Here is a 24,996-nt window from a genome sequence, read left to right as displayed (position 1 = left end):
AAAGTTGCGTCTGGAGAATTTGGCCCGAGACTTGTACTCATTATAACCCTCTCCGCTCTAGCTACTGACGGCAGCAGGGTGCTAGATCTATGGGAGGGGACCAGAGGGGGGAATGCAGCGGGTCCCCACGGGTCGTGTTCCAGATAGGCAGAGACCACTCTGCGTTTCCGTTTTAACTATGAAGTTCATATGACATCAGATTCACCATTTTAATCATTTTAATGTGCAATTTGGCGGCCTCTGGTATGTTCGCCATGTTGTGGCAACTGTCACCTCTACCTAGTTCCAGAACATTTCATCATCCCAAAAGAGGACCCTGTCCCTATGAGCAGTCACTCCCCATCCCCCTCCCTCAGCCCTGGCAATTGCTAATCTGCTTTCTGTTTCTCTGCACTTGCCTGTTCGGGACATATATGGATGGGATCACAGTTTACATGGCCTTTTGTGTCTGGCCTCTTTTACCCAGCATGCTGTTTTCGTGGTTCATCTGCTTTACAGCAGCTGTCTGTGACTTATTACTCTTTGCGACTGAGTGATCTCCACTGTATCCCCTCAACACCCTGGCCTGCCTTGGTGGGTGAACTCAATCTGCCCTGGGTCTGGGGGAACCATGAATGGTGCTGACCTGAGCCCAGGAGGACCACACTGTGTGCTGCTGGCTCTGTAGCAGGACTCTGCTGGTCATGTGACACTCTAGATCTTTGACTCTCCCAGAAGGCCTTGGGGTGAGACTTAGCAGATTACTGGGAGCAAGGGCATTCAAGACTGAGAGTGTAGTGCATGCAAAGGTCCTGGGGTGAGAGATCAGGAAAGAGACGGAGCAGAGAGGTCACCTTGCCGTGAGTCACACAGCATGTGGGCAGCAGAGCTGGGCTAACTGGTCCCGCTCCTGTCTTCCTGGCTTCCTGGCAGGGGCAGCTCTGAAGTCTGAAGTCTGGCAGGCGGTAAATTTTGGCGCAAGGGGGCGTGGTTACATACGGAAGGGCAAGGACCGGTCTGGGCACTTTGGCAGAACTGAAGATGTTCCCTCTGGGACTGTGTGTCCTTGTCATCTTCTCTCTCCCCCTGTGGCTCACCATCTCTAAACTCCAGCAGACTGCTTGCCCTTGGCACTGCTGGCCTTTGGGGACAGGCTCTTCCGTGTGGAGGAGGCTGCCCTGTGCACTGGAGGGCCGAGCAGCACCCCTGGCTTCTGGCCACGAGATGCCAGTCTGTAGATATGGTCAAAAGTGCCCTCAGGACAGAATCACCCTGGCTGAGAACTGAGCCTGGGACTTTGTTAAAAAATCAGCTGTCCTGGAGAACGTGCAGTGAGAGACGGCTCAACAGAACTCTACGTTCTCAGGGGTCACCTTATGGGGGTGACGACACCATGTAGCTTCCCCTGAGGGCCCACCTCATGGAGGACTCTGGGCCTGGTATCTGCTGCCGAGTGGTGCCACCTCCCCTCCCTGCAAGAAAAGCCGGTCGGCAACCCCAGGCTGGGGTTCCCGGGCTGGTCAGTAGCTGGGCAGGTGACCATGAGCCTCAGGTAACTGGGGTCTTGCAGGGCCTGGCCTTGGCAGTTGGCTGTGGCCAGCTGGTGGCTGATGGACAAAGAGGACATTTCAGAGGGTGGCTTCCCGGTGACGCTGGGGATGGGGCACTGGAGTCCCTCTATCCTGGATAATCGCTAGGAAACGAATGAGCTGCCAGGCCATGTGGTTGCTTCTGGCCCAGCTGTGTTCCCGCCCCAAACACCAAGGCAGATGTAGCTGGTAGATGGACAGACATTCCCCAGCCCCATCCAGTCCTGGTGCAGCACACTGTCCAGAACATTCGGAAAGGGCGGTGGCTGTGGCAGGGGTGTCCCAGGCCCGAGCTCTCCTATGCCTTTTAATCAACCTTTCCTGTAAATTCCAAGGAAATTCCAAATTTCTGGGTGCTTAAAATATAGCCCATAATTTCACTTTTCTCTTAGACACAGCGTTCCCAAAAATATAAGTGCCCCTTTTGTCTAAAATACCCTTTGATGGCCTCACAGTGTCAGGGCCCTACACTTTTTTAGGGCAGCAGACCAGGAAGGCAGCCCCAGGTCCATAGGGCACAGGAGGGACAAGAGCATCAGTGAGACCCGCCTTCCAGATGGTCACCCCTTCCCTGGTGCTTCTCGGCAAATCCCAACCCCCCCCCGGCCACCATTGCCATAGGACACTCCTATACTCCCCTTAGGTCCCCCAGACACCCTCTCATCTTTCAGCAATCCCGCCCACTTTGCAGCTGGGCTGAGTCCCCTGACTGTCTGTCGCCCCACCTCTCTCCCCTGTCTCTGATCTGGGTGGCTCCTGGTAGCGGCTCACCATTTTCTGCCTCTCGGGACATCCTTGCAGTGATGGGGCAGTACCCGTACCCGCTGGTTTGCATGAAGCCCCAGGGCTGGGAACGCGGCTAGCCCCACCCTGGGCCACCAGAAACTCGTCCTCATGCTCCACTCTCTGGCTGAGTCATCCTGCCCCAGCTGTGAGCCCCAGCGAGGCTGCGGGGCACACGTCTCACACCTCAGACGCTAGCTAGCTTCCTTCAGTAGTGCCCGAGCCCTGCGTGCACACTTCCGGCCCGGCCCCAACAGCTCTAGTGCCTTCGTGCTGCTTCTCCGAGCAGCTCCTGGAGGACCTAGGGATTGTTGTGGGGGTGGTGGGGGGCGTCCAGGTGGGATTGGGGTCTCTCACTCTGTGACTCCGGCAGACGGCAATGCCCTGCAGACAAGGGTGCAGGAGGCCTCAGGGCCCACGGTACAGCTGGAAACCCTCTGAGGGGCCCCACATGGCCCCCACCACCCTCAGCCAGAGCTCAAAGATGCTGGCTATTAAAGCACTCTCGGTTGCCTGTGAGACAGAGTGGGAGAGCCTGAGAGCAAGAAGCCCCATACAGAGGCCCAGGATGGAGCTGGCCGTGCTGAACTTTCTGGAATATCTACATCCCAGTCCTCCTTTCCTGACCCCTCCAAACCACTTTAAGACTGTATAGTTCTGGGGTGCCTCAGTGGCTCACTCTGTTAAGCGTCTGCCCCACATCCTGCCCAGGGTCCTGGGATCGAGCCCCATGTCGGGCTCCCTGCTCGGAGGACAGCCTGCTACTCCCTCTCCCTCTGCCCCTTCCCTCTGCTTGTGCTCTCTTGCTGTCTCTCAAATAAATAAATACAATCTTAAAAAAAAAAAAAAAAAAAGACTCTGCAGTTCTGACTCCAGTTCTGATGTGTGGGGTTTTTTCTCCCACACCAAGCTCTCCTCCAACATCGGCTGGGTGTCCTACGATTCAACTCAATTCTGACACTGTTTCCCCTGAGACAGTAGCAGCTTCCACAGGTTACGGTTTCAGTCCTCCAAAGTCTGCATACTCCCCCCCCTTCGGAGGCCACCTGGAAAGTTGTTACCCATGCTTCCGACCGACTGGCTATCCGTCAGAGGTTCCTACACCACCCTCTTCGGGGTTGATGAATCTGCAAGAGTGATTCGCAGAACCTGGAAAACCAGTTTATTCGCTCCATTTCCGGTTTCTTATAAAAGGTTAAAGCTCAGGACTAGCCAGATGGAGGAGACACATGGCGCAGGGTATGAGGGACGCTGCCAGGTCCCGAGCGCGCCACCCTCCCAGCACCTCCACGGAGTCACCAGCTCAGAAGCCCTCGACTCCCTCCCTTTGCGTTCTTCTGGAAGCTCCATCACATAGGCACGGCAGGTTAAATCATTGGCTGTTGCTGACTGATTTCAACCTCTGGCTCTTCTTCCCCTCCCCAGAGGTCAGGGGCATGGCTGAAAGTTCCAACCTTTTAATCACGTGGTTGGTTCCCCTTGCAACCAGCCCCCATCCTTAGGTGCATTCCAGAAATCACCTCGTTGATATAACCGCCTTGTTATTCTCATCACTTTGCAAATTCTAAGAGTTTTCAGAGTTCTGGGCCAGGAACAGGAGTTAAACCAAACATCTACTTATTACAAGTCACAATACTACACACTCCGCTATGGGTAGATGTTTACGAACGCACGTATCTGTACCTGGCGTGAATAGAAAATGCAGAAAGATTTCGGTTGGTGATAGCAGTTCTCTGGAATGAGGGTGGAAACCTGGTTTCCTACATTTGAGGAAGAATTGCTGAGCAGAGGGTGAGAAGAGGGCATGAAGAAAGTTAACTGTGGCAAGTTCCAGAATGTTCTACGTGAATGTACAGGTATGAGGGGTCAGCTAACCTTTCCTATTGAGGGTCAAGTGGCAGACATGCTTGGTTTTGTGGGCTCTCTGGTTGTCTCTGCTGCAAAGGCTCTGCGCTCAGCCTTTGTGAAAGGCAGGGTGAAAATCCACCACAGACAATACGTAAATGAGGAGGCATGGCCATGTGCCAATAAAACTTTATTTATAGCAACAGGTCCTGGCAGGTTTAACCTGCGGGCTATAGTTTGCCAATTCCTGCTACGTACAAAAAGAAATCATACTTCAAATAAGGAAAAAAGATACTTTAGACGAGCAGCAGCAGCATTTTATGAAAAAAAGCAAAGAAAAGCACCTGGGTAGAACCAAAAGCAGTGACAAAATGTGTCATGATTTTGCCGAATTGGGGCAGAGAACCACGCGTGCTCCCCAGTGGTACAAACCACGATGGTGGGCCGGGCGGGCTTCCTGCTGGGGAGACACTTGAAGGAGACATGAGGCAAACCACAACCAACACTTGCTGTTAGGTTCTGAAAGTCACACCGGGAAGACGGGGAGGGGGAGGGATGATGGAATTCCAGGTTTTAGGAAGCAGCCCGAACCGCAACAGAAACCCACTCGCCTGCTCTCATGGAGGTCCCTGCAGTCAGATCCACAGGGAGCGAGCGTGTGACTTCTCGGCTCTGGGGGGCCTCGAGTGGGGCAACTGCATTTTTTGGTTATCGACAAGCAGCTCGTAAAATATCCCTTTTAAGATGTTACTCAAGGGCCAACTCCAAGGCCAAACCCAAGTATATTCGGGTGGCAACAAAGACGCGAGGTGATTTCTGGTCTCAGGGCAGGGCGGATGGGGGGCTGTGACCATTTGGGAGGCTCTAGCTGAAGCAGCACTGGCCTCCTCTTTCCGGGAATGACCAAGAAAGCCAGCAGGAGACTGGACCCCTGCCGGCCAGCCGCCCTGAGTGCCGAGGCTGAATATAGTTGATGTGTAAGCACAATGGTGTAATGTTACCAAAAAAAAAATGAATAAATAAATAAAAATAAAAAAAAATCTGAAGTTATTTGGGTATAAAACATCTGTGCCACTGAAATCGCTCTTGGCATGCAGTCAAGCTAAAACTGACTGTCAGTGGGGGCGACTCAGCCCCACCGGGGGACATCTGGTGATGCCTGGACACTGCTCTGGTTGTCCTGACTGGGGTGGGGACTGCTCCTCGCATGTGATGGGTCGAGGCCAGGTTTGCCACTCAACGTCCTATAGCATACAGGATGGCTCTTACGATGGGGAGTGATCCGGCCCCACGTGGGTGGCCTCCATCTCTGTGTGTTTCTATCTGCAAGGTCTGAAGCCGACCCCACACGACCCCACACAGGCGTTGCTCATCCTCTTGGCCCCTGTGGGCTTTGCCCTGCCCCACCCCCTTCCTGCTCCAGGTTCTGGCTTTAGCTCCTACCTTCCTTCAGGCTGCTCTGCCGACCTGGACTCCCTGCTCCCGCCAATGACTCCTCCGGGGAGGCCATACTGGGGACAGAATCAGCCAGAGATTTGACTCCTTGCTCTGTGCACCCACCCGAGGGGGACCCACGTGCCTCCTGGGCTCTCAGCAGCCCGGGCTCTAGCACCTCTCATTCTTGCACCACCCAATCTCCCTACAAGGCCCACTGCCCCGGGACTCCACCCTGCCTCTCCTTTTCCCTCCCCTGTTGATGGCTGACGCTGCTGTTTGCATCGGTGACCTTCCGGCCACCCGGCCTCAAGGATGGTCCAGAACAGCTTGAGCTGGCGTGCGGTGGATGCCTTCTGGGAGCTCTAAGTCTGTCCCACTCCCCCGGCTAAGCTGCATACCCACTGCAGCTCACCCCAACTCAGGAGTATCTGGGGACTCCAGCCCAAGGCCCAAAGTGGCCTGTGAACCCAGAATCACCCTGGACTTGTCTGGTCAGCATACTCTAGAACATCCCATGCTGTTGCCCTAGGCCCTCTCTAGCCCATGCTCCACCCTCTACCAGCAGTCAAACTTCCCCTCGACGGACCCAACGAACAAGTGTTCTTAGGACTCTCACCCCAAAACACCTCCATATCCACGTCCAGTAAACACAACCTGGCTTTGGGGGCCCTCAGATCTGGGAAGGGGAGGGGTACCAGATAAAGGCTGCTGCCCCAAACACGTCTCCTGCTGCAAGGGCTCTGGGTCTTCCTTGTGGGTGTGCGACACCAACCCCTTCTCTCCTTGCTCCCCATCCTGGGCCTCCTCCCTGCTGTGTGGCCCATGCCCTGAAGGGGGCCCCTGGAGGTCTGTCCTTGGCCACCTGTCCCTTTCTCAACCCTGGCTCCTCCTGGCAAGCTCGATGCCCCACCCCCCCGCCCCCCGCTGCTAACACACAAAGGGCAGGGGGCAGCACCCAGCCAAGAGGCACCCCGGCCGGCCACCTGCTCGTGGCCCCTCTGCCCGTGGAGCCTGCTGGGTCACGCGACTGGACTACCTCTAAGGCCCAAAAGCACTGGGGGCAAGGGATCTTTGTGCTGCCCGTGCTCAGGTCCCCCCCCCCCCCCGGATGACAGCAGTCCACATCAGCCCCCAGAAGCAGCTCCAGGCAGACTGTGCGGCCACCTCGGACCCTGTCCCGCCAACAGCGTACATGAATGTTCTCATCTGCCACCGGGGGCCCTGGGTGGCTGGCCCTGTGTGCTCACTGCCCACTGACTGCCAGCCTCCCTCTGCCTGCTACCCTCTTAGCAGGTGCTGCGGGCACACACAGATGGGTGACATGGACGGACAGAAGATGATGACCCAGGCGTGTCTACCGGCCCCATCCTGCCCTCGATCCACCCAGGAGGGCCCCAAATGTCCAGAGCAGGCTGCTGGCCGGGCAAGCACAAGCGCCTCCACTGCTCCGGTCCACCCCCATCTCCCCGATGATCCCTTTCATCCTCCCATCCATCCTCCGGTGACTGCTGGGGGGGCGGGGCCTGGCCAGGGCAGGGAGGGGCCAGGGCGCAGGAGGAAAGCCAACTGCAAACTCGGCCGGAGGAAGGAATGCAGTCCTGGGACGACTGGTGAGAGAGGAACAAAGTGGGGCCTTAGCCGCAGGACGGAGTATTACTCAGCTATAGAAAGGAATGAAGCCCTGATTCATGCTACGGTGTGGGTGCACCTCGAGAACATCGCGCCGAGTGAGAGGAGTCAGACACAAAAGGCCACACAGTGTCGGATCCCACTGATAGGAAGCGCCCGGGACAGGCAATTCCACGGAGAGAGCAAGTCGACTCGTGGTTGCCAGGGGCTGGGGGAGAGCGATGGGGAGTGACTGCTCGTGGTGTTTCTTTTTGGGGGGATGGGAATGTTCTAGAACTAGAGAGAGCTGAGGGCTGCACAACATAATTGATGTACTGAACAGGACTGAATCGTACGCTTCAAATGGGTGAAGTAGGTCTCAGGAAAGCTCAACCCTAACCGCGGAAGCATATGGACCCCTGTTTCTGGAACCTTGTTTCTGGAACCTCTGTCACCCTGGCCGAGTGGCTTCCCCTGTGTGCCCCTAACACTGGGCAGAGGCTGGCCCGTCCGTGCAGTTGTGGGAATGAAGGGTATGGCCTGGGCAGGCGTCCCTGAGAGCAAAGGGCACAGTGGATAATGGCGAATGGTTCTGGGTGACCTCTCTGGGTGAGCTGAACCCGTGTTAATACATAGTCGTGGGAACAGACCCAGCAGCCTGGTGGGTGGAGGGGGGCTAGGAGCCTCCTGGGGCCACATGAGACTGGGGTTGTGGGTCCTAAAAGGGGACTGGTGCTCAGGACTGAGGTTGGCATCGACACTAGTCCCAGGACTGGGTCCTTCAGGGCCCCTAGCTTTGAGTTGGGGGCAGCGGCGAGCTCCAGGCCCCCCTGGGTCCCACATCTTGCTGTCCCAGGTCACTGGCCTCCCCCTGTGGGTGTGGCAGGTGGCTCAGGGTGTCTCAGCCTCCCACCTCTGTGTGCCAGGTCACAGTGGCTACGCGAAGGCTCAGAACCCCAGCCTTTGACTGCTTGGGAAAATGGCCCAGCCAGCAAGCAAGCATCCTTGTTTCATTTCTGCTTTCAAAATTAAAACCCTGTGCACATCAGCAAATGCTGGTACAGTTCAGGAAAGAGAACACCAACCCTGAGGCCCTGAGGCCCTGACGCTGAGGTCTGCGGGCCTGGGGAGAAGAGCATGCCTGGGCACGTTCTGTGGCCAGCCCTGCGGCCGAGGCCTCGGTGGCTGCGTCTAGAGTCACCAAGTTCTCTGAGGGCCCCCCGGGATGGGCAGTGGACCCAAGCGCACAGGAGGGAGGACCCCAAGTCCCTCACTATGCTAGTGAGGCTGCCTGCTATGCCCTCAGCGTTTCTGAGAGAAAACAACAGTCCCCCACAAATGTCACATTCCTGGAGGCAGTGCAGAGGCCAGGCTGCGGGAAGGCAGAGTAGGGCCTAGTGACATCGTGTGAAACAGTGACCATAAGTGACAGTAACAGTTAACTGCAGTGGCAGGCAGATCAGCTGATTGGAACTGGCTTCCACAGTGCCCCCTTCCTGTTTTCTGGTCAGAATTGCACAGCGAAGCTGCAACCCACAGCACCGGTGGGGGGGATGGGAGGCCGACATGCAAACCTCAAAACAATTCAACTTCTCCTTTCAGGGAGCTGAGAAAAAGTCCCAAATGCTACAAGAGGTGTCAATCTTGGGCCTTCTTCAGTCCTGGCCAAGGTGAGAGGAAATCTTTCATGAAGACCGTAGAGAGGTACCATGAACTCAGGCTCAGACCCCAGCAGGGTTCCCACCACGATCCAGCCATGGCTGCCTGTGGTGTGGCCTGGGGAACCCAGACGGCAGTGATTTGACTTATGTCCCTTCCAAAGATACTCTCCCTGGAACCCATTATGAAGGAACCTTATTTGGAAATAGGGATTCTGGAGACAGAATAAGGATTTTGAGGTGGTATCATCCAGATTTACAGTGGGTCCTGAATCTAATGCCAAGTGTCCTTACATGAGAAAGAAAACCAGACAGAGACACAAAGGGATGAAGACCCCATGCAGGTAGAGGCAGAAAAATAGGAGAGATGATACCACAAGCTGAGCGACAAACACCAAAGGGTGTGCTGGTGGCCATCAAAAAGCCGGAGAAGGGCCTGAGACAGATTCTCCCTTCAGAGTCTCCAGAAGGATCCCACCACGCCCACAACTTAATTTTAGACTTCCAACCTCCAGCACTGTGACAAATCAATTCCTGTTTGTTTCAAGCACCCACCCCACCCCGTGTTTGTGGTACTTTGTGACAGTAGCCCCAGGGCATTTGCACACCGCATGTCTTTCTCGGACATTCATTCCTCATCTTTAAAATGGGCAGTTTTCCATCTGGAAACTGGACCCAAAGGCACAATAACAAATTATTCCTGTTATTAGAAAGTGACCCTTGGCTTAGCTCAGAATGGCTGGAACTTGTGAACAGTTTTAAACGGTCAGCGCTGGAAAGACTTGGTCTCGTGGGATCCAGAGCTGTGACTCTAAGACTGTCGTTCCCACCTGGGGAATAATCTGTCCCCAGGGGACACCGCGTGATGTCTGGGGACATTTTCAGTTGTCACATCGGTGGGGGGGCAGGGGTAGGCTGCATTGCTGGCATCTGTTGGGTGAAGGCCAGGAGTACGGCTCAGCGTCCTGCCATGCAGAGGACCGCCCTGTCAGGGAATGGCACAGCCACAGACGTCAGTGGTGCTCTGGCTGAGAAGCCCAGCTCCAAACTAAAACAATCTTCTCCCTTTCCAAACGGTCGCCCCAGGAAGCACGTTTATGGCCATGACGTGGTTTTGGCTCCAGTCTGTTTTGGAAGCCAGCGTGGGCACCGCCCTCCAGCAGCTCCTACCCTAACCGCTCGGGAAATTTTGGCCTCTCCGGCTCACACTGCGGAGGCCAGAGGGAGGCAGCCGGGCGGGGTTGGGGGCATCTGACTCACGAGGTGCAGACACTAGGCAAGAAGGGTGACTAATGGCCCTCCAAGAATGTGCCAGAATCCCATGGGGCAACTTTAGGGGAGGAGCTCCCAGGATGACTACTGATCAGGGGCAGCCCTCAGGGAAGGAGGCATCGGGGTGGCTCCCAGCTCTCGCTCACCCCACAGGGGCTTGCTGTGGGCAGACTTGTCACCAAAGATGTCCATGTCTGGACCCCTCTGAATGGAGCCTTATTTGGAAATGGGGTCTTTGCTGATGTAACTAGTTAGGATGAGGTCATTCTGGGTTAGGGCGGGCCCTAAATCCAATGCCTGACGTCACTGTCAGAGGAGGCCACGTGGCCAGAGGCTGCAATGGGGGGGGCGGGGCAGAGTGGTGGGGCCAAGAACCAAGGAACGTTAGAGCCTCTAGAAGCGGGAAGAGGTGACAGGCAGGACGCTCCCTTGAATCCCTCTCTGGGAGAGAAGAGGTTTCTGTTGTTCGAAGCCACCCGGTTTGTGACCATTCGTTACGGGAGCCATCGGATCTCAGCCCGCCACCCTGCATGATCCTCGGCCAGGAAAGGAAATGGCACCACAGGGCCAAACCTGTCTCTTCACCGTGCTGTGTTGAGGCCTCTGGGCTCAGAGTCCACATGGAGCAGGGACACAGCCACCTGCCTGCCCGGTTCGGTGAGGGGTAAATAGTCCCCTTGGTGGAACACCTGATTTGGTAAATGCTAGATCCGCCCTCTTGTGCCCGCACAGCTGACATCACCGACGGCCTGCTCCATTTCATCTCTGACCTGCCGGGGCCCCTGCCTGGTGCTGAGGCCAAGTTCTGGAATGGGGATGGAGTCAGGTCACCCTACACACCCTGCGTAGCTCCCAAGTCACACACACTCTGTGGCTCACAAGGTCCCAAACGATCTGCCCATCACCTCCCTATCACCTCCTTGTCCCCACTGCCTCCTACTCTGCCCCTTGCTTACTCTGCGCTGGCCCCATCTTATGCCCTGAAGGCCCCCTGCCTTTTTCTAGCTCGAGGCACAGTCTGGCCTCCCAGCCTTTGCGTGGGCTCACATGACCTCCTTCTGGGCCCAGCTCGCCCAGAGTCACCTCTCTCCTCCCTTATGCCTTCCTCCTTGGGCATGCCTGCTGTTCTCATCGGTACCTGGCTGACATACGAGGCCCGCTGCTTATTTTGCGGCCTGCCTCCTCATTACTAGGGCGACCCTTTGTGTAGGTTTGGGCCAGCACATAGCCAGGGGCCTAGAACGGTGCCTGGTACACAGCAGACATGCTCACAGAGTAATCTGCAGAAGACACAGATGATCAAAACAAAGGAGGCAAGACATGCGGGGTACACAGCATTAAAGAGAAAAACACACTTTGTGGCTGATTACTCTGTAGTTTTTAAGACATTTGCATGAAAAAACGACTGTAAGTATATACAGAAGAAACTGGCTGGCTATACGTGTTGGTCCAGGGTCAGACTGCACAACCCCAACTAATTTCTTGCTGATGATCTCAGCGATCATCCGAAAGGAAGAACTGAAATGTACTTGGCAGGCAAAGCCCAGACAGCCTTTTGGTAAATCTGCATGGCAGCAAGGGGGCTGCGTCAGCCTTCGACTTAGGAGGTCGGCGGGGATCAGCCAGAGGTCAGAGGCCAACCCTTTGGGATGGGTAGGTGCCCCCCCCCCGCCAGAAGGACAGTCTAGGGTCCTGTGGAGGGACAGACTACAGCACACCCAGATGATGTGGCATTACTCAGTGATACAAAGACATGAGCTCTCGGGCCACTAAGGAACCTTGAATGTCTGTTACTAACGGGAAGAAGCTGGTCTGAAAAGGCTACCGCCAGGATGAATCCAACTCTGTGGCATTCGGGAAAAGGCAAGAGACATGGATGCATCTGGTCCCAAGACCCTAAGAGTGAGGGATGCTGTGTGGTCACTGCCAACGCCCCTGCGTCCAGAAGGCTCAGCCACAGTGTTGCCCGTGGCTTGAGTCTGGCCAATGGGGACACTGGACGGAGGTCTAGTGATGGAGGGTGCTTCCACCCCCACTGCCTTTATGGTGATGCCAAGAGGCCTCCTCCCTCGGTGTCACTATCTCCTGGCCCCCAGGCCTGCATCCTGCCTTGCTGGCTGCCTTGTGTACCAGGGGCTCCATCATCGACTATACCTAGCTGTGAATCACTCAGTTTGGACACATCACCCTTTTCTTTCTTTCTGGGAGCGGGAGTATAGACTACTATCCCGTAGGCATCAATCATGTATTAATCGGGGCCTCCCCCCCCTACATTCTGATACTTTGGATCAGGGGACCTGGCTGACCTTGAAGAAGGACTGCCCCTCCCAGAGCTAGCTAACCATTGTGTGCTGTGCTCTGCATCTGCAACCAAGCCATTCCGGAGCCCATCCACCACCGCCACGTCTCTTCTTAGGTTGTGGCACTCTGGGCCGCTAGCTCCTACCCTGATCACCCCAGGACCAGTCCACCAGGATAGCCCCCGTTTCTCAGATCCCTAGAATTATTCAACCGAGCCAATCCTAAGCCTGCTGACCCCAGCTGACCTGTTCCTTCCCGTGAAAACCACAGCGGAGACTCTCCCCACACTTCCCCTAGCCCAGCTGTCACCCTATGGCCCTGGTGCTCCCGACATGGCTTGCTGAGTGCCCCCCATGCCTCCCAGTTTCTAGGAAACCGAAAGTGAGCATAATCAACAATCTGCCCGAAGGTGGTGGTCTCACTGGACCGGAACGAGAACAAAACCCAGGCTTTCTAAGGCAGAGGGCCGGCCCCTCCCACCAACGGCCTGGCTCACCTCTAGCACGGGGCCGGCGCCCAGGATGGTCCTCTCGACACCGCTGGCGTAGCCCTTCTGGCTCAGCGCGGTAAGGCAGTGGATCAAGAAGTTGGTGCTCTGCGTCTTGCCCGAGCCGCTCTCGCCCGAGATCACGATGCACTGGTTGACCTGCTTCCGGAGCATGGCATAGTAGGCCACATCGGCCAGCGCAAACACGTGCGGTTCCAGCTTGCCCAGCTGCTGGTTCTCATACATCTTCACGTACTTGGGGTTGTAGATGGGGAGGAACTTGAAGGGGTTCACGGCTACCAGGATGCTGCCCGCGTAAGTGTAGATCTTCTGCTGCAGGAAGCGGTGCCTGAGGTTTTTCAGGAGGTTCTCCTCCGTCAGCTCGGGGAGGTTGCACAGATCGTCAAAGTCCGCCTGCTGCCGGGGCAGGAGGCCGCGCTCCACCAGGCGCCGGGTGGCTGTGGCCTGGGCCACTAGCTGCATTTGCACGTACTTGATGGTGCCGTCCGCGTTGCGCTCCTGCAGCAGGAAGTAGTAGCCGTCCTCCTGCGGGTGCTCGTCCTGGGCCCGCCGGGGCCACAGCAGCACGCGGTGCACGGGCGAGTCGTTGGCATCCAGCACCCACTCCTCCCCGCCTGTCTCCTTCACCTCCACCAGCACGTAGCACTTGGTGCCGTCCAGCTGCAGGATGGCGACGGCATCCTGGATGACGTCGGAAGTGGTGCTGTCCTTGGTGGCGGTCACGCGGCACGAGGCCCGGCTCTCGCTGGTGGCCAGCTGCGGGTAGATGCGCAGGTGGTAGGCCGCCTGCCCCGCGCGGCCGGAGCTGCCTGCCTCGTTCACACTCATCCTGCCGGCGGCCTGGCCTCAGCATGCCTCCCGGGCTCGGGGCGCGCGTCCTGGAGCTGGAAGGGAGGGGGTGGCACGGTCAGAGTGGTGGTGGAGCGGGGTGGTGGGGGACACCCAACTCTTGCCCCTGACAGGACTCTGTCCAAAAGCAAAAAGAGCACAAGAGCCTCTGTCTGTCCCTAAATGTGACCCAGCCTAAGGTTTGTGACTCTTGGACAGTGACATCATGACACTTCCCGCCCCCCTCTCCGCAAAAGACCTGACTCGTCCCCCCAGGGTCAGCCTCTTAGATTTTCAAGTCTAATAGCCATGACCACCTCTTGGTCAAGCCCTTCCCAGCCCACATCCTTCCTGGCCTCTTCTCTCTGACAAAACCTCCCCCAGAAGCTCCCCAAGCTCCCCCGTGGGCCTTGGTTTTGTCCCCAACACACATACGGGGCAGCAGGAGGCATGCTGGGTTGAGCAAGACTGAACCCGCCCCGAAACTCAGGGATTCTGAAACTCCATCAGCTGGGGGGGGGATTCATCAGGGAGAGCCCCCAAAAACTGGTTTGAGAGAACTGCTCAGAGTGCATTTGCTTCTAGAACCCATGCTCTCATTCTAATTGTGACAAGACCATCAGACAGACCCACATCAAGGGCATCCTGCTAGACACCTGGCCAGTCTTCCCTAAGACTGCCAAGGTCTTAAGCAACACAGAAAGACTGAGTTAGCATCCACACAGGAGGAGACTGGAGAGGTATGACAATTTAATCCAATGGGGTTCCCTGGATGGGGTCCTCAACCAGAAAGAGGACATGAATGGGAAGAACCGGTGACAGCCACATAACATCAGGGGGCTGGTGAAGAGCAGCAAACCAATGTCCCTCTCTTAGTCGGACAAATGTGCCCTGATCGTGTAGGGTGTTTATAAGATCATCTAAGATTTGGGGAAGCTACGGGAGGGGTATAGGGGACTCTGTGCAGTCTTTACAACTTTTTGTAGATCTAAAATGACTCTGACATAAAACTTTATTTTTAAAAAATGCATTTGCAGGTGCCTGGGTGGCTCAGTTGGTTGGGCAACTGCCTTTGGCTCAGGTCATGGTCCCGGAGTCCCGGGATCGAGTCCCACCTTGGGCTCCCAGCTCTAAGGGGAGTCTGCTTTGTCCTCTGATCTCTCCCCTCTCATGGTTTCTCTCACTGTCTCTCAAATAAATAAATAAAATCTTTAAAAAAATGCATTTGCTTCTTAAGACATTGCAGGAAAAAGAAAATGCAGCCAATGTTTCCAACAGTCCATTTTGTGTTTTGGAGTCAGAGACACAAATGCAGTGTGGGTCCTGTTGGGCTCAGTGTGGGCCACCTAAGGCGCAGCTGAGGATACAAAGATGAACCAGACCTTGGTTCAAAGCCCAGCGGAAGCGGCTGGTATGCAAATGTGAGAGTGTGTCAACCACACAAACGAGAAGTTACAACCCTTGAGAGCCAGAGAAGGCTTTAGGAGAGTGGCAACATCTAAGAGGGGTTCTGAAGGATGAAGAGGAGTTCGTTCAACAGGGAGGTGAAAGGAGGGAAGAGGGTATGGAAGGCCCACTCCTTGTTTCTGTGGGTAGTTTTATTGGAAATGTAGCCCATTCATTTACATATCATCTCTGGTTGCCTTTATTATAATAGCAGGGCTAAACAGTTTTGACAAGGCTGTGTAAGGCTTAAGGCCTTGAAAGCCAAATGTACCTATTTTCCAGTCCTTTACAGAAAAAGTTTGCTAGAGGGAAAAAAGGAAGTTGGCGGCCTTGGACCCTCGACAGAAGCATGACTCAGCAGAGGAGTGTGAGGGGCGACTGGAGGCTGAGATGCTTCGGATTCTGGGAAACCAAGTCCCGCAGCGGCGTTTGGAGGGTGGGGGAGGGGGAAGCTGAACAAAACTACCCATAATGAAGCTGTTGTGAGAGAGCCCGTGGCCAGCTGTAGGTAGTGGCAATAGGCTAGAAGGTCAGGGGAGGTGGGAATATTTATTTATTTATTTGAATATTTACTTTTTAAAATTTTTTCCTAAATTAAGAAATTTTGATGTGTTTTCTTCCAGTTTAACAGATGTTACCTACCTGTTAACAAAACTCGGATTGTAGGGACGCCTGGGTGGCTCAGTTGGTTAAGCAGCTGCCTTCGGCTCAGGTCATGATCCCAGCGTCCTGGGATCGAGTCCCACATCGGGCTCCTTGCTCGGCAGGGAGCCTGCTTCTCCCTCTGCCTCTGCCTGCCATTCTGTCTGCCTGTGCTCGCTCTCTGCCCCCCTCTCTCTCTGATAAATAAATAAAATCTTTAAAAAAAAAAAACAAAAAAACTCGGATTGTTCTCTATGTGATGCATCGGTACACACCCATGTCATAAAACATACCGAAACATATTTTTAATGCCTTCTTGGCATGTCACTGTACATACATATCGTGAGGCATGGGATCCTTCTGCTACCAGTGGGCAGCTGGTTTTGATTTCTTGGGCACGCATCCTTACACACACCTCTGAGCATTTCCTTGGGGTTGTTGCATTTAAGCCAGATTAGCAGATTGACAGATACAAACGTTGCTAAATGCCTTCAAACAGACACAGGATAAGGCAGACATGCTATATTAGATTACTTAGATTACGTGGTTCATCTACTTTGGATATAATTTAGGCAATTTCTTTAGAAGTTGGTTATACAACTAGATGTGACCCAGCAGTTCCTCTCCTAGGAGTTACTCAAGAGAAATAAAAACGATGTCCCTACAGGGACTGTAAACGAATGGTATTTGTGGCATTGTTTCTAAGAGCTCCACACCGGAAACAACTCAAATGAGTGTTGGCCCACGAATGGAGGAACACACAGGCCACACAATGGGACAATACTCAGGAGAAGGGACCAACCTCTGATCCTTGCAACAGCACGGAATCACACGGAACAACTTCAGAATCTGCGTGCTAAGCGGGAAAAGGACAACAAAAAAACAAAAACAAAACATACAGACCCAACAGTACTGCTCCTAGGTATACACCTAAGAGGACTGAAAATAGGTGTTCAAAGAAATCCTTGCACATGTGTGTTCATAGCAGCACAATTCACAATAGCCAAAAAGGTGGAAACAATCCAAGTGTCTACCAGCTGAGAATGAACAGACCCTGGTCCCTCCACATAAAGGAATATTACGCAGCCATAAAAAGGAATGAAGCCCTGATACCCACTACCATTTGGACGGACCTCAAAAACATCGTGTTGAGTGAAAGCAGCCAGACACAAAAGGCCACACAGTGTAGGATCCCATTTAAACAAAACGTTCAGAATAGGCAAATCCATTCAGACAGAAAGCAGATGGGTGGTTGCCAGGGGCTGGAGGGGGGAGGTGGAGGGAATACGAAGTGACTGCTAATGGGGACAGGGGTTCCTTATAAGGGATAAAATTGTTCTGGACCTAGACAACGGAGGTTGCACAACACCAACAACGTACAAAACACCACTGAATCGAACACTTTAAAATGATGAATCCTATGCTATGTGAATCTCACCTCAGTAAGTTTTTTTCCAAGTTTATTTATTATTAAGTAATCTCTGCGCCCAACGTGGGACTCCAACTCGCGACCCTAAGATCAAGAGTCCCGCTCTTCTGACTGAGCCAGCCAGGCAGCCTCAACCTCAATAAAGTTTTAAAAGTATGATTCCACGTATGTAGAATTCTAGAAAATGTAGGGTATAGAGACAGAAAGTCGATCAGTGGCTGCTTGGGGGCTGGGCAGGCTGGGATGACAAAGGAGCCCATGGAGACTTGTTGGGTGACGAATGCCTTTACCATCTCAGGTGCGGTGGTGGGCTCACGAGTGTTTGCATGCGCCACAATTCGCCAAATTGCACACTTTAAAGAAGTACAGTTAGTTTACAGCGTATCAGTTACGGTTAAGAAAGCTCTTTTTAGGGATGCCTGGGTGGCTCAGTTGGTTAAGCGGCTGCTTTCAGCTTAGGTCATGATCCCAGCGTCCTGGGATCGAGTCCCACATCGGCTCTTTGCTTAGCAGGGAGTCTGCTTCTTCCTCTGACTCTGCCTGCCACTCTTCGTCTGCCTGTGCTCACTCTCTCTGACAAATAAATAAATAAAATTAAGAAAAAAAAAACCAGCTCTTTTTAAAAATTACGGGGATTATGGAAGAACCCAGTCCCCCAGGGGAGCCTCTTATAAAAACTTCTTGCTCTCTTTCCAAAATGCCCAACCCCTGAGCCCCGTCAATGAGCTCTTGGGATGCCGCGGCACGGGGACTGCCAGGAACCCATGTCAGTCAGGTGTTCAAAGGTGACAGGCGGGCGCTGTCTGCCCGGCTGTCCCCTAACTAGTGCTGATCACAGAACCTTCGAGGGCAGCACTGCACAGCTGTGGAAGGCGGACAGTAGATGCTGCTTCCGAGCCAGGTGAGAAATGCAGGGGCCCAAACCGTGGACATGCACCTTCACCATGGCCATGCGCATGCTCACGAACACATGACTTGTGCAGATGCAGACACATGGGGACATGTATGCCTTTTTGCATGGATACACCCAAACTCGTGCGCACACACACCAAAGCCCAGACGGGCGCACGCACATGCGGCTTCATGTGAACACACCCACACGCGTGCATGCGGATACACACAGGGACACGAATGCACACACATACACGTGCACAGAGCCCAGGCTGCAGGCAGAGCCGGCCCTGTCTGTGACTTGCACTTGTGGAGACACAGCTGATGGGCACCACAGCTGCTGGAGGCCACATCTGGCTCACCGACTCCGGGCTCTAGGCTGTCTCACGTCCAAGGTCGGGAATGTGGGTAGTGGGAGGGTCGCACAGACGTGCCTGTTTGGCCTGAGTGAGGAGCTATCAGAGCCCCCGATCCAATCTTGTTCCTGCTTCAGAGACCTCCCCCACCCGCCTTGGCGAGGGCCTGGTCAAGTTCGACACGGCCAGCTAGATTCAGCCCCAGCCCCATCCTCCAGGGTCAGTCAGTCATCAGATCCCCTTGGAGCCCTACAGGGGATGTTTGCGGCTCTGGGCCCCTTGGTGTAGGGAGCAGAAGACAGCCCCGTGCTCAGAGACTGGGGGCCAGGCGGGCAGTCACAGGACCGGCGGGTGCCTGCCCCACCCCCCAGGCCAGGAGGAAGAAGATAAGACCTGCTCAGGCGGGCTGATGACTACCAGGACTGCAAGGAAGGCTACAACCGAAGAGTAGGGGTAGGCAGGACAGACAGTATCTAGGGTCCCCTGCAGGAGTCCCCACAGGGCCCACCATGTCTATCACGTCTGTATCCTGGGAAATTCCTCTGCCTCAGACCTGTCTTGGGGCCCTCCCCATCCAGCCTGGCCTCACGAGGGCCCTTCTCCCCAGGGAGCCCACACTCTCCTTTCCCCTCTTCCAGAATGGTTCGTCTGAAGGACGATCCTCCCCCTCAAAACAGTTCCTGTGCCTTAAAACCAAAAACACTAATAAACCCTCTTCCCTATCCAGGGTAAAGCCTGGTTCACTCCTCCCTTCCACATGACTTGGAGCCAGGCCTTCCCACCCCCTCCCGCCCCTCAACCTAGCATTCCCTCCCACTACAAATACCACTGTGCCTCTCCCCAAAGATGCCACCATGCTCCCACCAGCACATCTGCCAGCCACCGGCCTCTCCTGGTTCTGCTCCAGGGCAGGGACCCCCCCCCCCCCCCACCCCAAACAACCCAGACTCTGTCCCTGGGGCCTATCCACTCTGCTGCACACTCCCCGGGGCCACGCTCCACTTCCAGCCCACCATGGGCTACCTCTCCCACCCCTAAACACCCCGAAGGCTTGTTCCCTGCTCCCCCTCCCACATCCTCCCTGACCACATCCTGACTACTGTCACCGTGTCCCCAGAGCTGCCCCCTCTTCTCCCCAGCCAATCAGGAGGGCCCCTAGGTAGAAGGTCCTGCCTCCATCCTCCGGGCTGCTGCAGGGGAGCCCCTGGGGACACTGGTCTAGATGTGCCCGGCCTGGCACAGAGCCCCTTTCTACCCAACCAGGCCCAGGCTCAAAGATCAGACCCTGCAGGTTTCTCCAGGCCCACTACGGAGAAGCTGTCCAAAGCCCCTGACCCACAGCAGAAAGCCTGGTTCTCCTTGCCTGGGCTGTGTCCCAATAAGATACCCACCAGGCCTTCACCACAGGCCTGGAGGGCTGCCCACCCCTCCACTCCCAGGTCCCCTGCCCTCTCTTTCCCTCATCCACACCTCAGATGGGGGGCCCCACCCCACCTGGCGGCTGCCTCCCCTGAGTGCTACTCTTGTCCCCTCAGGTCAGAACGCCCTCCGAGCCCCACCCCCCACCAGTCCCAGGTCAACTCTGCTCTCAATGCAAAATCTTAGGGAAGCACAGAGTTCCCTCGCTCCGCAGGTGGCATCATTTCCCCTACAACACTGGGCTGATCTGATCCCCTCTGCGTTTTGACCGAGATCCCCCCCCCCCAATCACAATCCATTCTGCCAAAGTGACTTCCCGAGAGACCCACCCAAGGGAGAGGTCTGCCCGGAGTAGTATAAGCATGCCTGCCTCCTCGCTTCCTCGCTGGCGCCGAGTGTCAATATTTTCTCAACCCCCAGCCATCCGTGGGCACAAAAGAGCATCCTGTCATTGACGTTCCTTCGACTGTCAGGTGAGGCTTTTAAGAAAACTGTGTGCGCTGAGCAACTATTTTTCTGTTTCTGTTAAGTTGTTCGTGTCCTTTGCCCACTTTTCCCTGCTAACTGTTTTGGAACAGCTCTTTGAATAGGAAGAGTATTAACGATTTGCCAGGGTCAAGGGCGATTTGCTTTTACTTAGGGTATTTTTGGATACAAATAAGGATTTTCCAGGCAGTCAGATCTGTGGGTGATTTCTTTCATGTCTGCTGCCTACTCCTCTCTCAGGTGATGAACACAAAACTAATATTTTTGGTTCGCATCCCCCTTCTTCCCTGGATTTATTCTTTACCTTTAGGCTCTGATCCAATTGGAAGGTATTCTGGTGGTGTAGGACTGTCCTAGGGCTGCTGCAATTAAGTACTACAAATTAGGTGGCTTACTACAACAGAAATTTCTTGTCTCACATTTCTGGAGGAGTCCAAAATCAAGGTGTTGGCAGGCAGGGCTGGCTCCTTCTGGAGGCTCAGAGGGAGAATCCGTCCCATGCTTCCCCTAGTTTCTAGTAGCTGCTGGCAACCCTCAGCGGTTCCTTGGCTTATAAATGTATCATTCTGACCTCTTCATCCATCACCACGTGCTGTCTTTTGTTTCTGTGTCTTTTTTATTTAAATAACTCATTTATTTATTTGAGAGAGTGAGTGAGAGAGAGAGAGAGAGAGCCCGCACATAAGCAGTGGGGAGGGGTAGGGGGAGGAGTAGAGGGAGGGGGGAGCGGACTCCCCGCTGAGCAGGGAGCCCGATGCAGGACTCGATCCCAGGACCCTGGGATCATGACCTGAGCCAAAGGCAGACACTTAACCGACTGAGCTGCCCAGGCGCCCTTGTGTCTTCTCTTCTCATAGAGACACCACCTACTGGATTCAGGATGAGTTCATCTTGAGACCTTTCACTTATCGTACCTGTGAAGATCTTATTTCTCATCAAGGTCACATTCTGAGGTTTCAGGTACACAGGAGTTTGGGGGAGACAGGAGTCAACCCAGGATCGTGTGGGAGGTGAAATGGGGGATCCAAGTGATCTCCTTCAATAAAGAATCCTCTCCCCTGATCAGGGAGCTTCCTCGGTTTGTTAAATACAGTATATTAAGTTATTTTACACATGGCGGTCTGCTTCTGGGCTGCTGATGCCTGCACGGTGCCATGATGTTCTGATTATCACAGCTTCAGGGGACATTCTCAAACAATGACATCTCTCTTGGAGGGACTACGCTGTTTTCTCTGGTTTCCAAGCCCCGCCTTCCATCACTGAGTCTCAGCGGAGCCTGAGACCTGGAAGTGAGTCACGCTGTGGCTTCAAGGTCCTGGTCACAAGTGGATGTGAAACCTGTGCCCCAAGAGTCCCCAGACTGTGCCCAGAACGAAAGGAAGGAGGTCTGGAACTGGGGGTGGCAGGTCCCTGGACTGAGGGGGACAGGGGGATGGGATGTGGGGGCACCGGGGCAGCTTGGCCAAGTGGTGACCACAGGCTGCAGCCGTACTGGGGGCAGCGGGTCCCGCAAACCCATGTCTTCATCTTCCCTCTGAACCATAACACCATTCCACCCTTCAGCAGATGCTCACCAAAGCAGTCATGGTGTGTGAAGGGGAAGCAAAACCCATCTCCAGACGGATGGGACCAATCTACCCAGACCTGCATGGGTGACCTGTGTCCTCGTCACCCAACAGAGGCCAGGCTGGCAGACTATAAAGCTGCCCATGGAAAGAGCCAAGAGGCGGAAACAAAATGCCGGTCGGAGGACGAGTGGATAAATCAAATGTGGCTGAGACAGTGGAATATTACTCAGCCGTAAAAAAGGAACAAAGCCCCGACTAACACAAGCTTGGCCATGAGTGGACCTTGAAAACACGGAGGTGAGTGAGAGAAGCCAGATGCAGAAGGCCCCATCGTGTAGGACTCCATTTATGTGAAACATCCAGAACAGGCAAATGCAAAGAGACAGAAAGCAGATGAGAGGTTGCGGGGGGCTGGGGGAAGGAAGGGAGTGACTGCTTGTGCGGACGGAGTTTCCTTTTGAGGGGAAGGAACTGTTCCACATTTAGACAGAGGCAGGGGTTGCATCTATCAAGTGCGAATCCATTCGATGTTACTAACACTAATTCCCTGTGCTTTTTGCCACAGCCAGAGAAATTCCTGCTGAAAAACCTAAACCTTGGAAAAGTAAAAGGCTTTGCAAACACCACACTTGCATACTTTCTGCCCTTTGAAAAATTCAGGACCTTTCTCTTATATGTTCTTGGAGAAGGGAAAGGCAGGCAAAGCCGGTGGGGGTTGTGCAGTGGGAGGGAACGACACAACCAGAAATTAGGCCCTGGGGGTGAGGGGGCAAGCGTGAACGAGCTGCTCTCGAGGGGCCTGGCCGGGGGGCCGGTGCTCAAACACATGCAAGGTTCTGCCTGTCAGCCTGGCGAATAATTCGGAATTCACTGGAAAATAAGGCAGATGGGGGCCTCCAGAAAGAGTAGCGTAGCTGCTTGGTTTATATAAGGCCATAATTTGAAGCCACATGTTTATCAGATGAAATCATTCTCAAGCTAAAAGGAGAAGGCCAGCATTATAGCAGAATCATGTAGGAAGCACTTAGAATTCTGCGCGTTTCTACTTTCCAACGCACACTTCCTTGAGTCTGGGGAGACTTTTGGAGAAGAAACAATCGTGTGAGATGCACGATGGTAAAGACGGACGCACTGAAGAACAGCCACCCACTCCTCCGGTGTCGGACTCACGCACTACTTCTCAAGGGCGGCAGCTCAGAGCTGGAGGGCAACGGGAGGTCTACACTGGGGTGATGTGGCCACACGCCGAGAAACGCCTGGAGCCTCCAGCAGCTGGAGGAGGCAAGGAAGAATCCTCTCCCATCCCTGGCCCTACCTCTGGATCCTTTGGAGGGAGAGGACCGCACTGATGCTTTGATTCTGGACTTATGGCCTCCAGAACTTTGAGAGAATCACTTTCTATTGTTTAAACCACTGGGTTTGCGGCCCCGACTTGTGGCAGCCCCAGGACACGGATCCAAGTGTCCAGAGCAGAAGGTACCAGATGCTCTGGGCAAGTCTCTCATTGGGAGGGACCACTGTCTTTCTTCTGCTTTAGTCTGCGCATCCCCGAGAAGCCCATCCCACACCCTTGGGGGCATGACAGTCCCTTGCTTCCCTAAGTCCTCCCCTCCAAACCTTCCAGTCTTGCCCAACGGGTCTGGGCCCTGGAAACAGCCCTTCCCTCAGGAGGGTGCTGGGGGCGGCATGTTCCACTCAGACAGCTTTCTCCCTGGGGTCTCTGACTACCTCCCGGGCCCCCTCTGAAACGGAACAGGCTATCATCTTTCATACATTCCATATCATTCTTTCGATGAATGTTGCTCCAGCGCAGGCCCTGTGCTCGGCCTGGGGGTGTGACTACGTGGAAGTGAAGGAAGCCGAAGGGGCCTGGCTTTTAGGGAACTTGACAACAAACCAACCCGTGAGCAGAGGGGCACTTGCAACGGCGAGAGCACTGGGGTAAAGGAAAAATCTGCTGTAGCCTTCAACCAGTGATTATCGCCCGAGGGCAAGTCTGTGCGGCCCAGGCGGACACCTGCCTCTGGCTAGAGGCTGGAGACATTCTGGTTGTCGCTGCTGGGGGAATAGGGAGGTACTGCTGGAGGGAGGAGGCCGGGCCGCTGCTCTATACCCTACAGCATACAGGATGGCCCCCCCCCAAACAAAAGCCCCTCCCACCCCGAGACATCAGAAGCGCCGCCATGGAGACGGAAACTGACCAGGGCAGGGTGGGCATTCTGGACGAACCAGGAGGCAAGGAAGCGCCCAGAGAGGACAGTTGCTGAGGCCAGTGCAGTTGAGAAGGGGCGGACGGACTGAGCTCTTGGGGAGGGCGGCTGAGCCTAGGGCGGCGAGCGCCAAGGGCAGGGGCAGCTGGAGCTGGCCTCAGAACAAGGGGTCCAGTGTGGCCAGGAAGGCCGAGGCTGGAGGGGGAGGGCCCGAGGTCAGGAAGGTCAGATCCCACAGGGCCTTATGAACGTGGGACAGAGTTTCAATTTTCAGGCAAGTCTGATGGGAGCCTGGCTGGCTGGAGGCATTGAAAACAGGGACGAGACTGACATCTGGAAGGGGTCAACCAGGCTGTATGGGGCAGGTGGGCCATGGGGGGGGGTGCTGTTGGTCCCTGACTCTAGCAGGGGCCTGGGACAGGGAGGGAGAGGATTGATGGTGGCCAGGGCAGTGGGACACAGGATGGCTCTGGTTACACAAGGAAGGCAGATTTGCGAAGTCTTGGGACTCATGCCTCAGGTCCTTCCCTGGTGACCAGTGGGCTCCCTAAATGGAGACTCAGAAGTCTCCCAGGGAAGAGGGTTTAGAAAAGCAGAAGAGACCCCTTTAGGAACCCCTCTCCAAATCCCACAATCCACCTGTTGTCATGCCCAGGTGAAAAGCCACCTTGAGAACCTCCTGTGGGCGGCCACGGTGACCACACCCAAAAGCTCTGCTTGAGACCCTGGCTCAGGAAAAAC

At 54.8% G+C, this 24,996-nt stretch overlaps 1 protein-coding gene across 9 annotated transcripts in view; it reads right to left on the bottom strand.

The window, feature by feature from the left end:
• Positions 1 to 24,996, bottom strand: part of MYO9B (myosin IXB) — an 85,030-nt gene that overhangs the window by 52,284 nt on the left and 7,750 nt on the right. For all 9 annotated transcript variants that reach the window (XM_032314945.1, XM_032314964.1, XM_032314960.1 and 6 more), the window contains exon 2: positions 12,969 to 13,864. In XM_032314945.1, coding sequence (XP_032170836.1) covers positions 12,969 to 13,808 — 840 coding nt within the window. In that variant the 5' untranslated portion in view covers positions 13,809 to 13,864. The remainder of the gene's footprint in view (positions 1 to 12,968; positions 13,865 to 24,996) is intronic.

The sequence above is a fragment of the Mustela erminea genome, chromosome 1, assembly GCF_009829155.1.
Source record: "Mustela erminea isolate mMusErm1 chromosome 1, mMusErm1.Pri, whole genome shotgun sequence".
In the NCBI taxonomy this organism is placed as follows: domain Eukaryota; kingdom Metazoa; phylum Chordata; class Mammalia; order Carnivora; family Mustelidae; genus Mustela; species Mustela erminea.
This window is presented reverse-complemented; position numbering and strand designations above follow the sequence as displayed.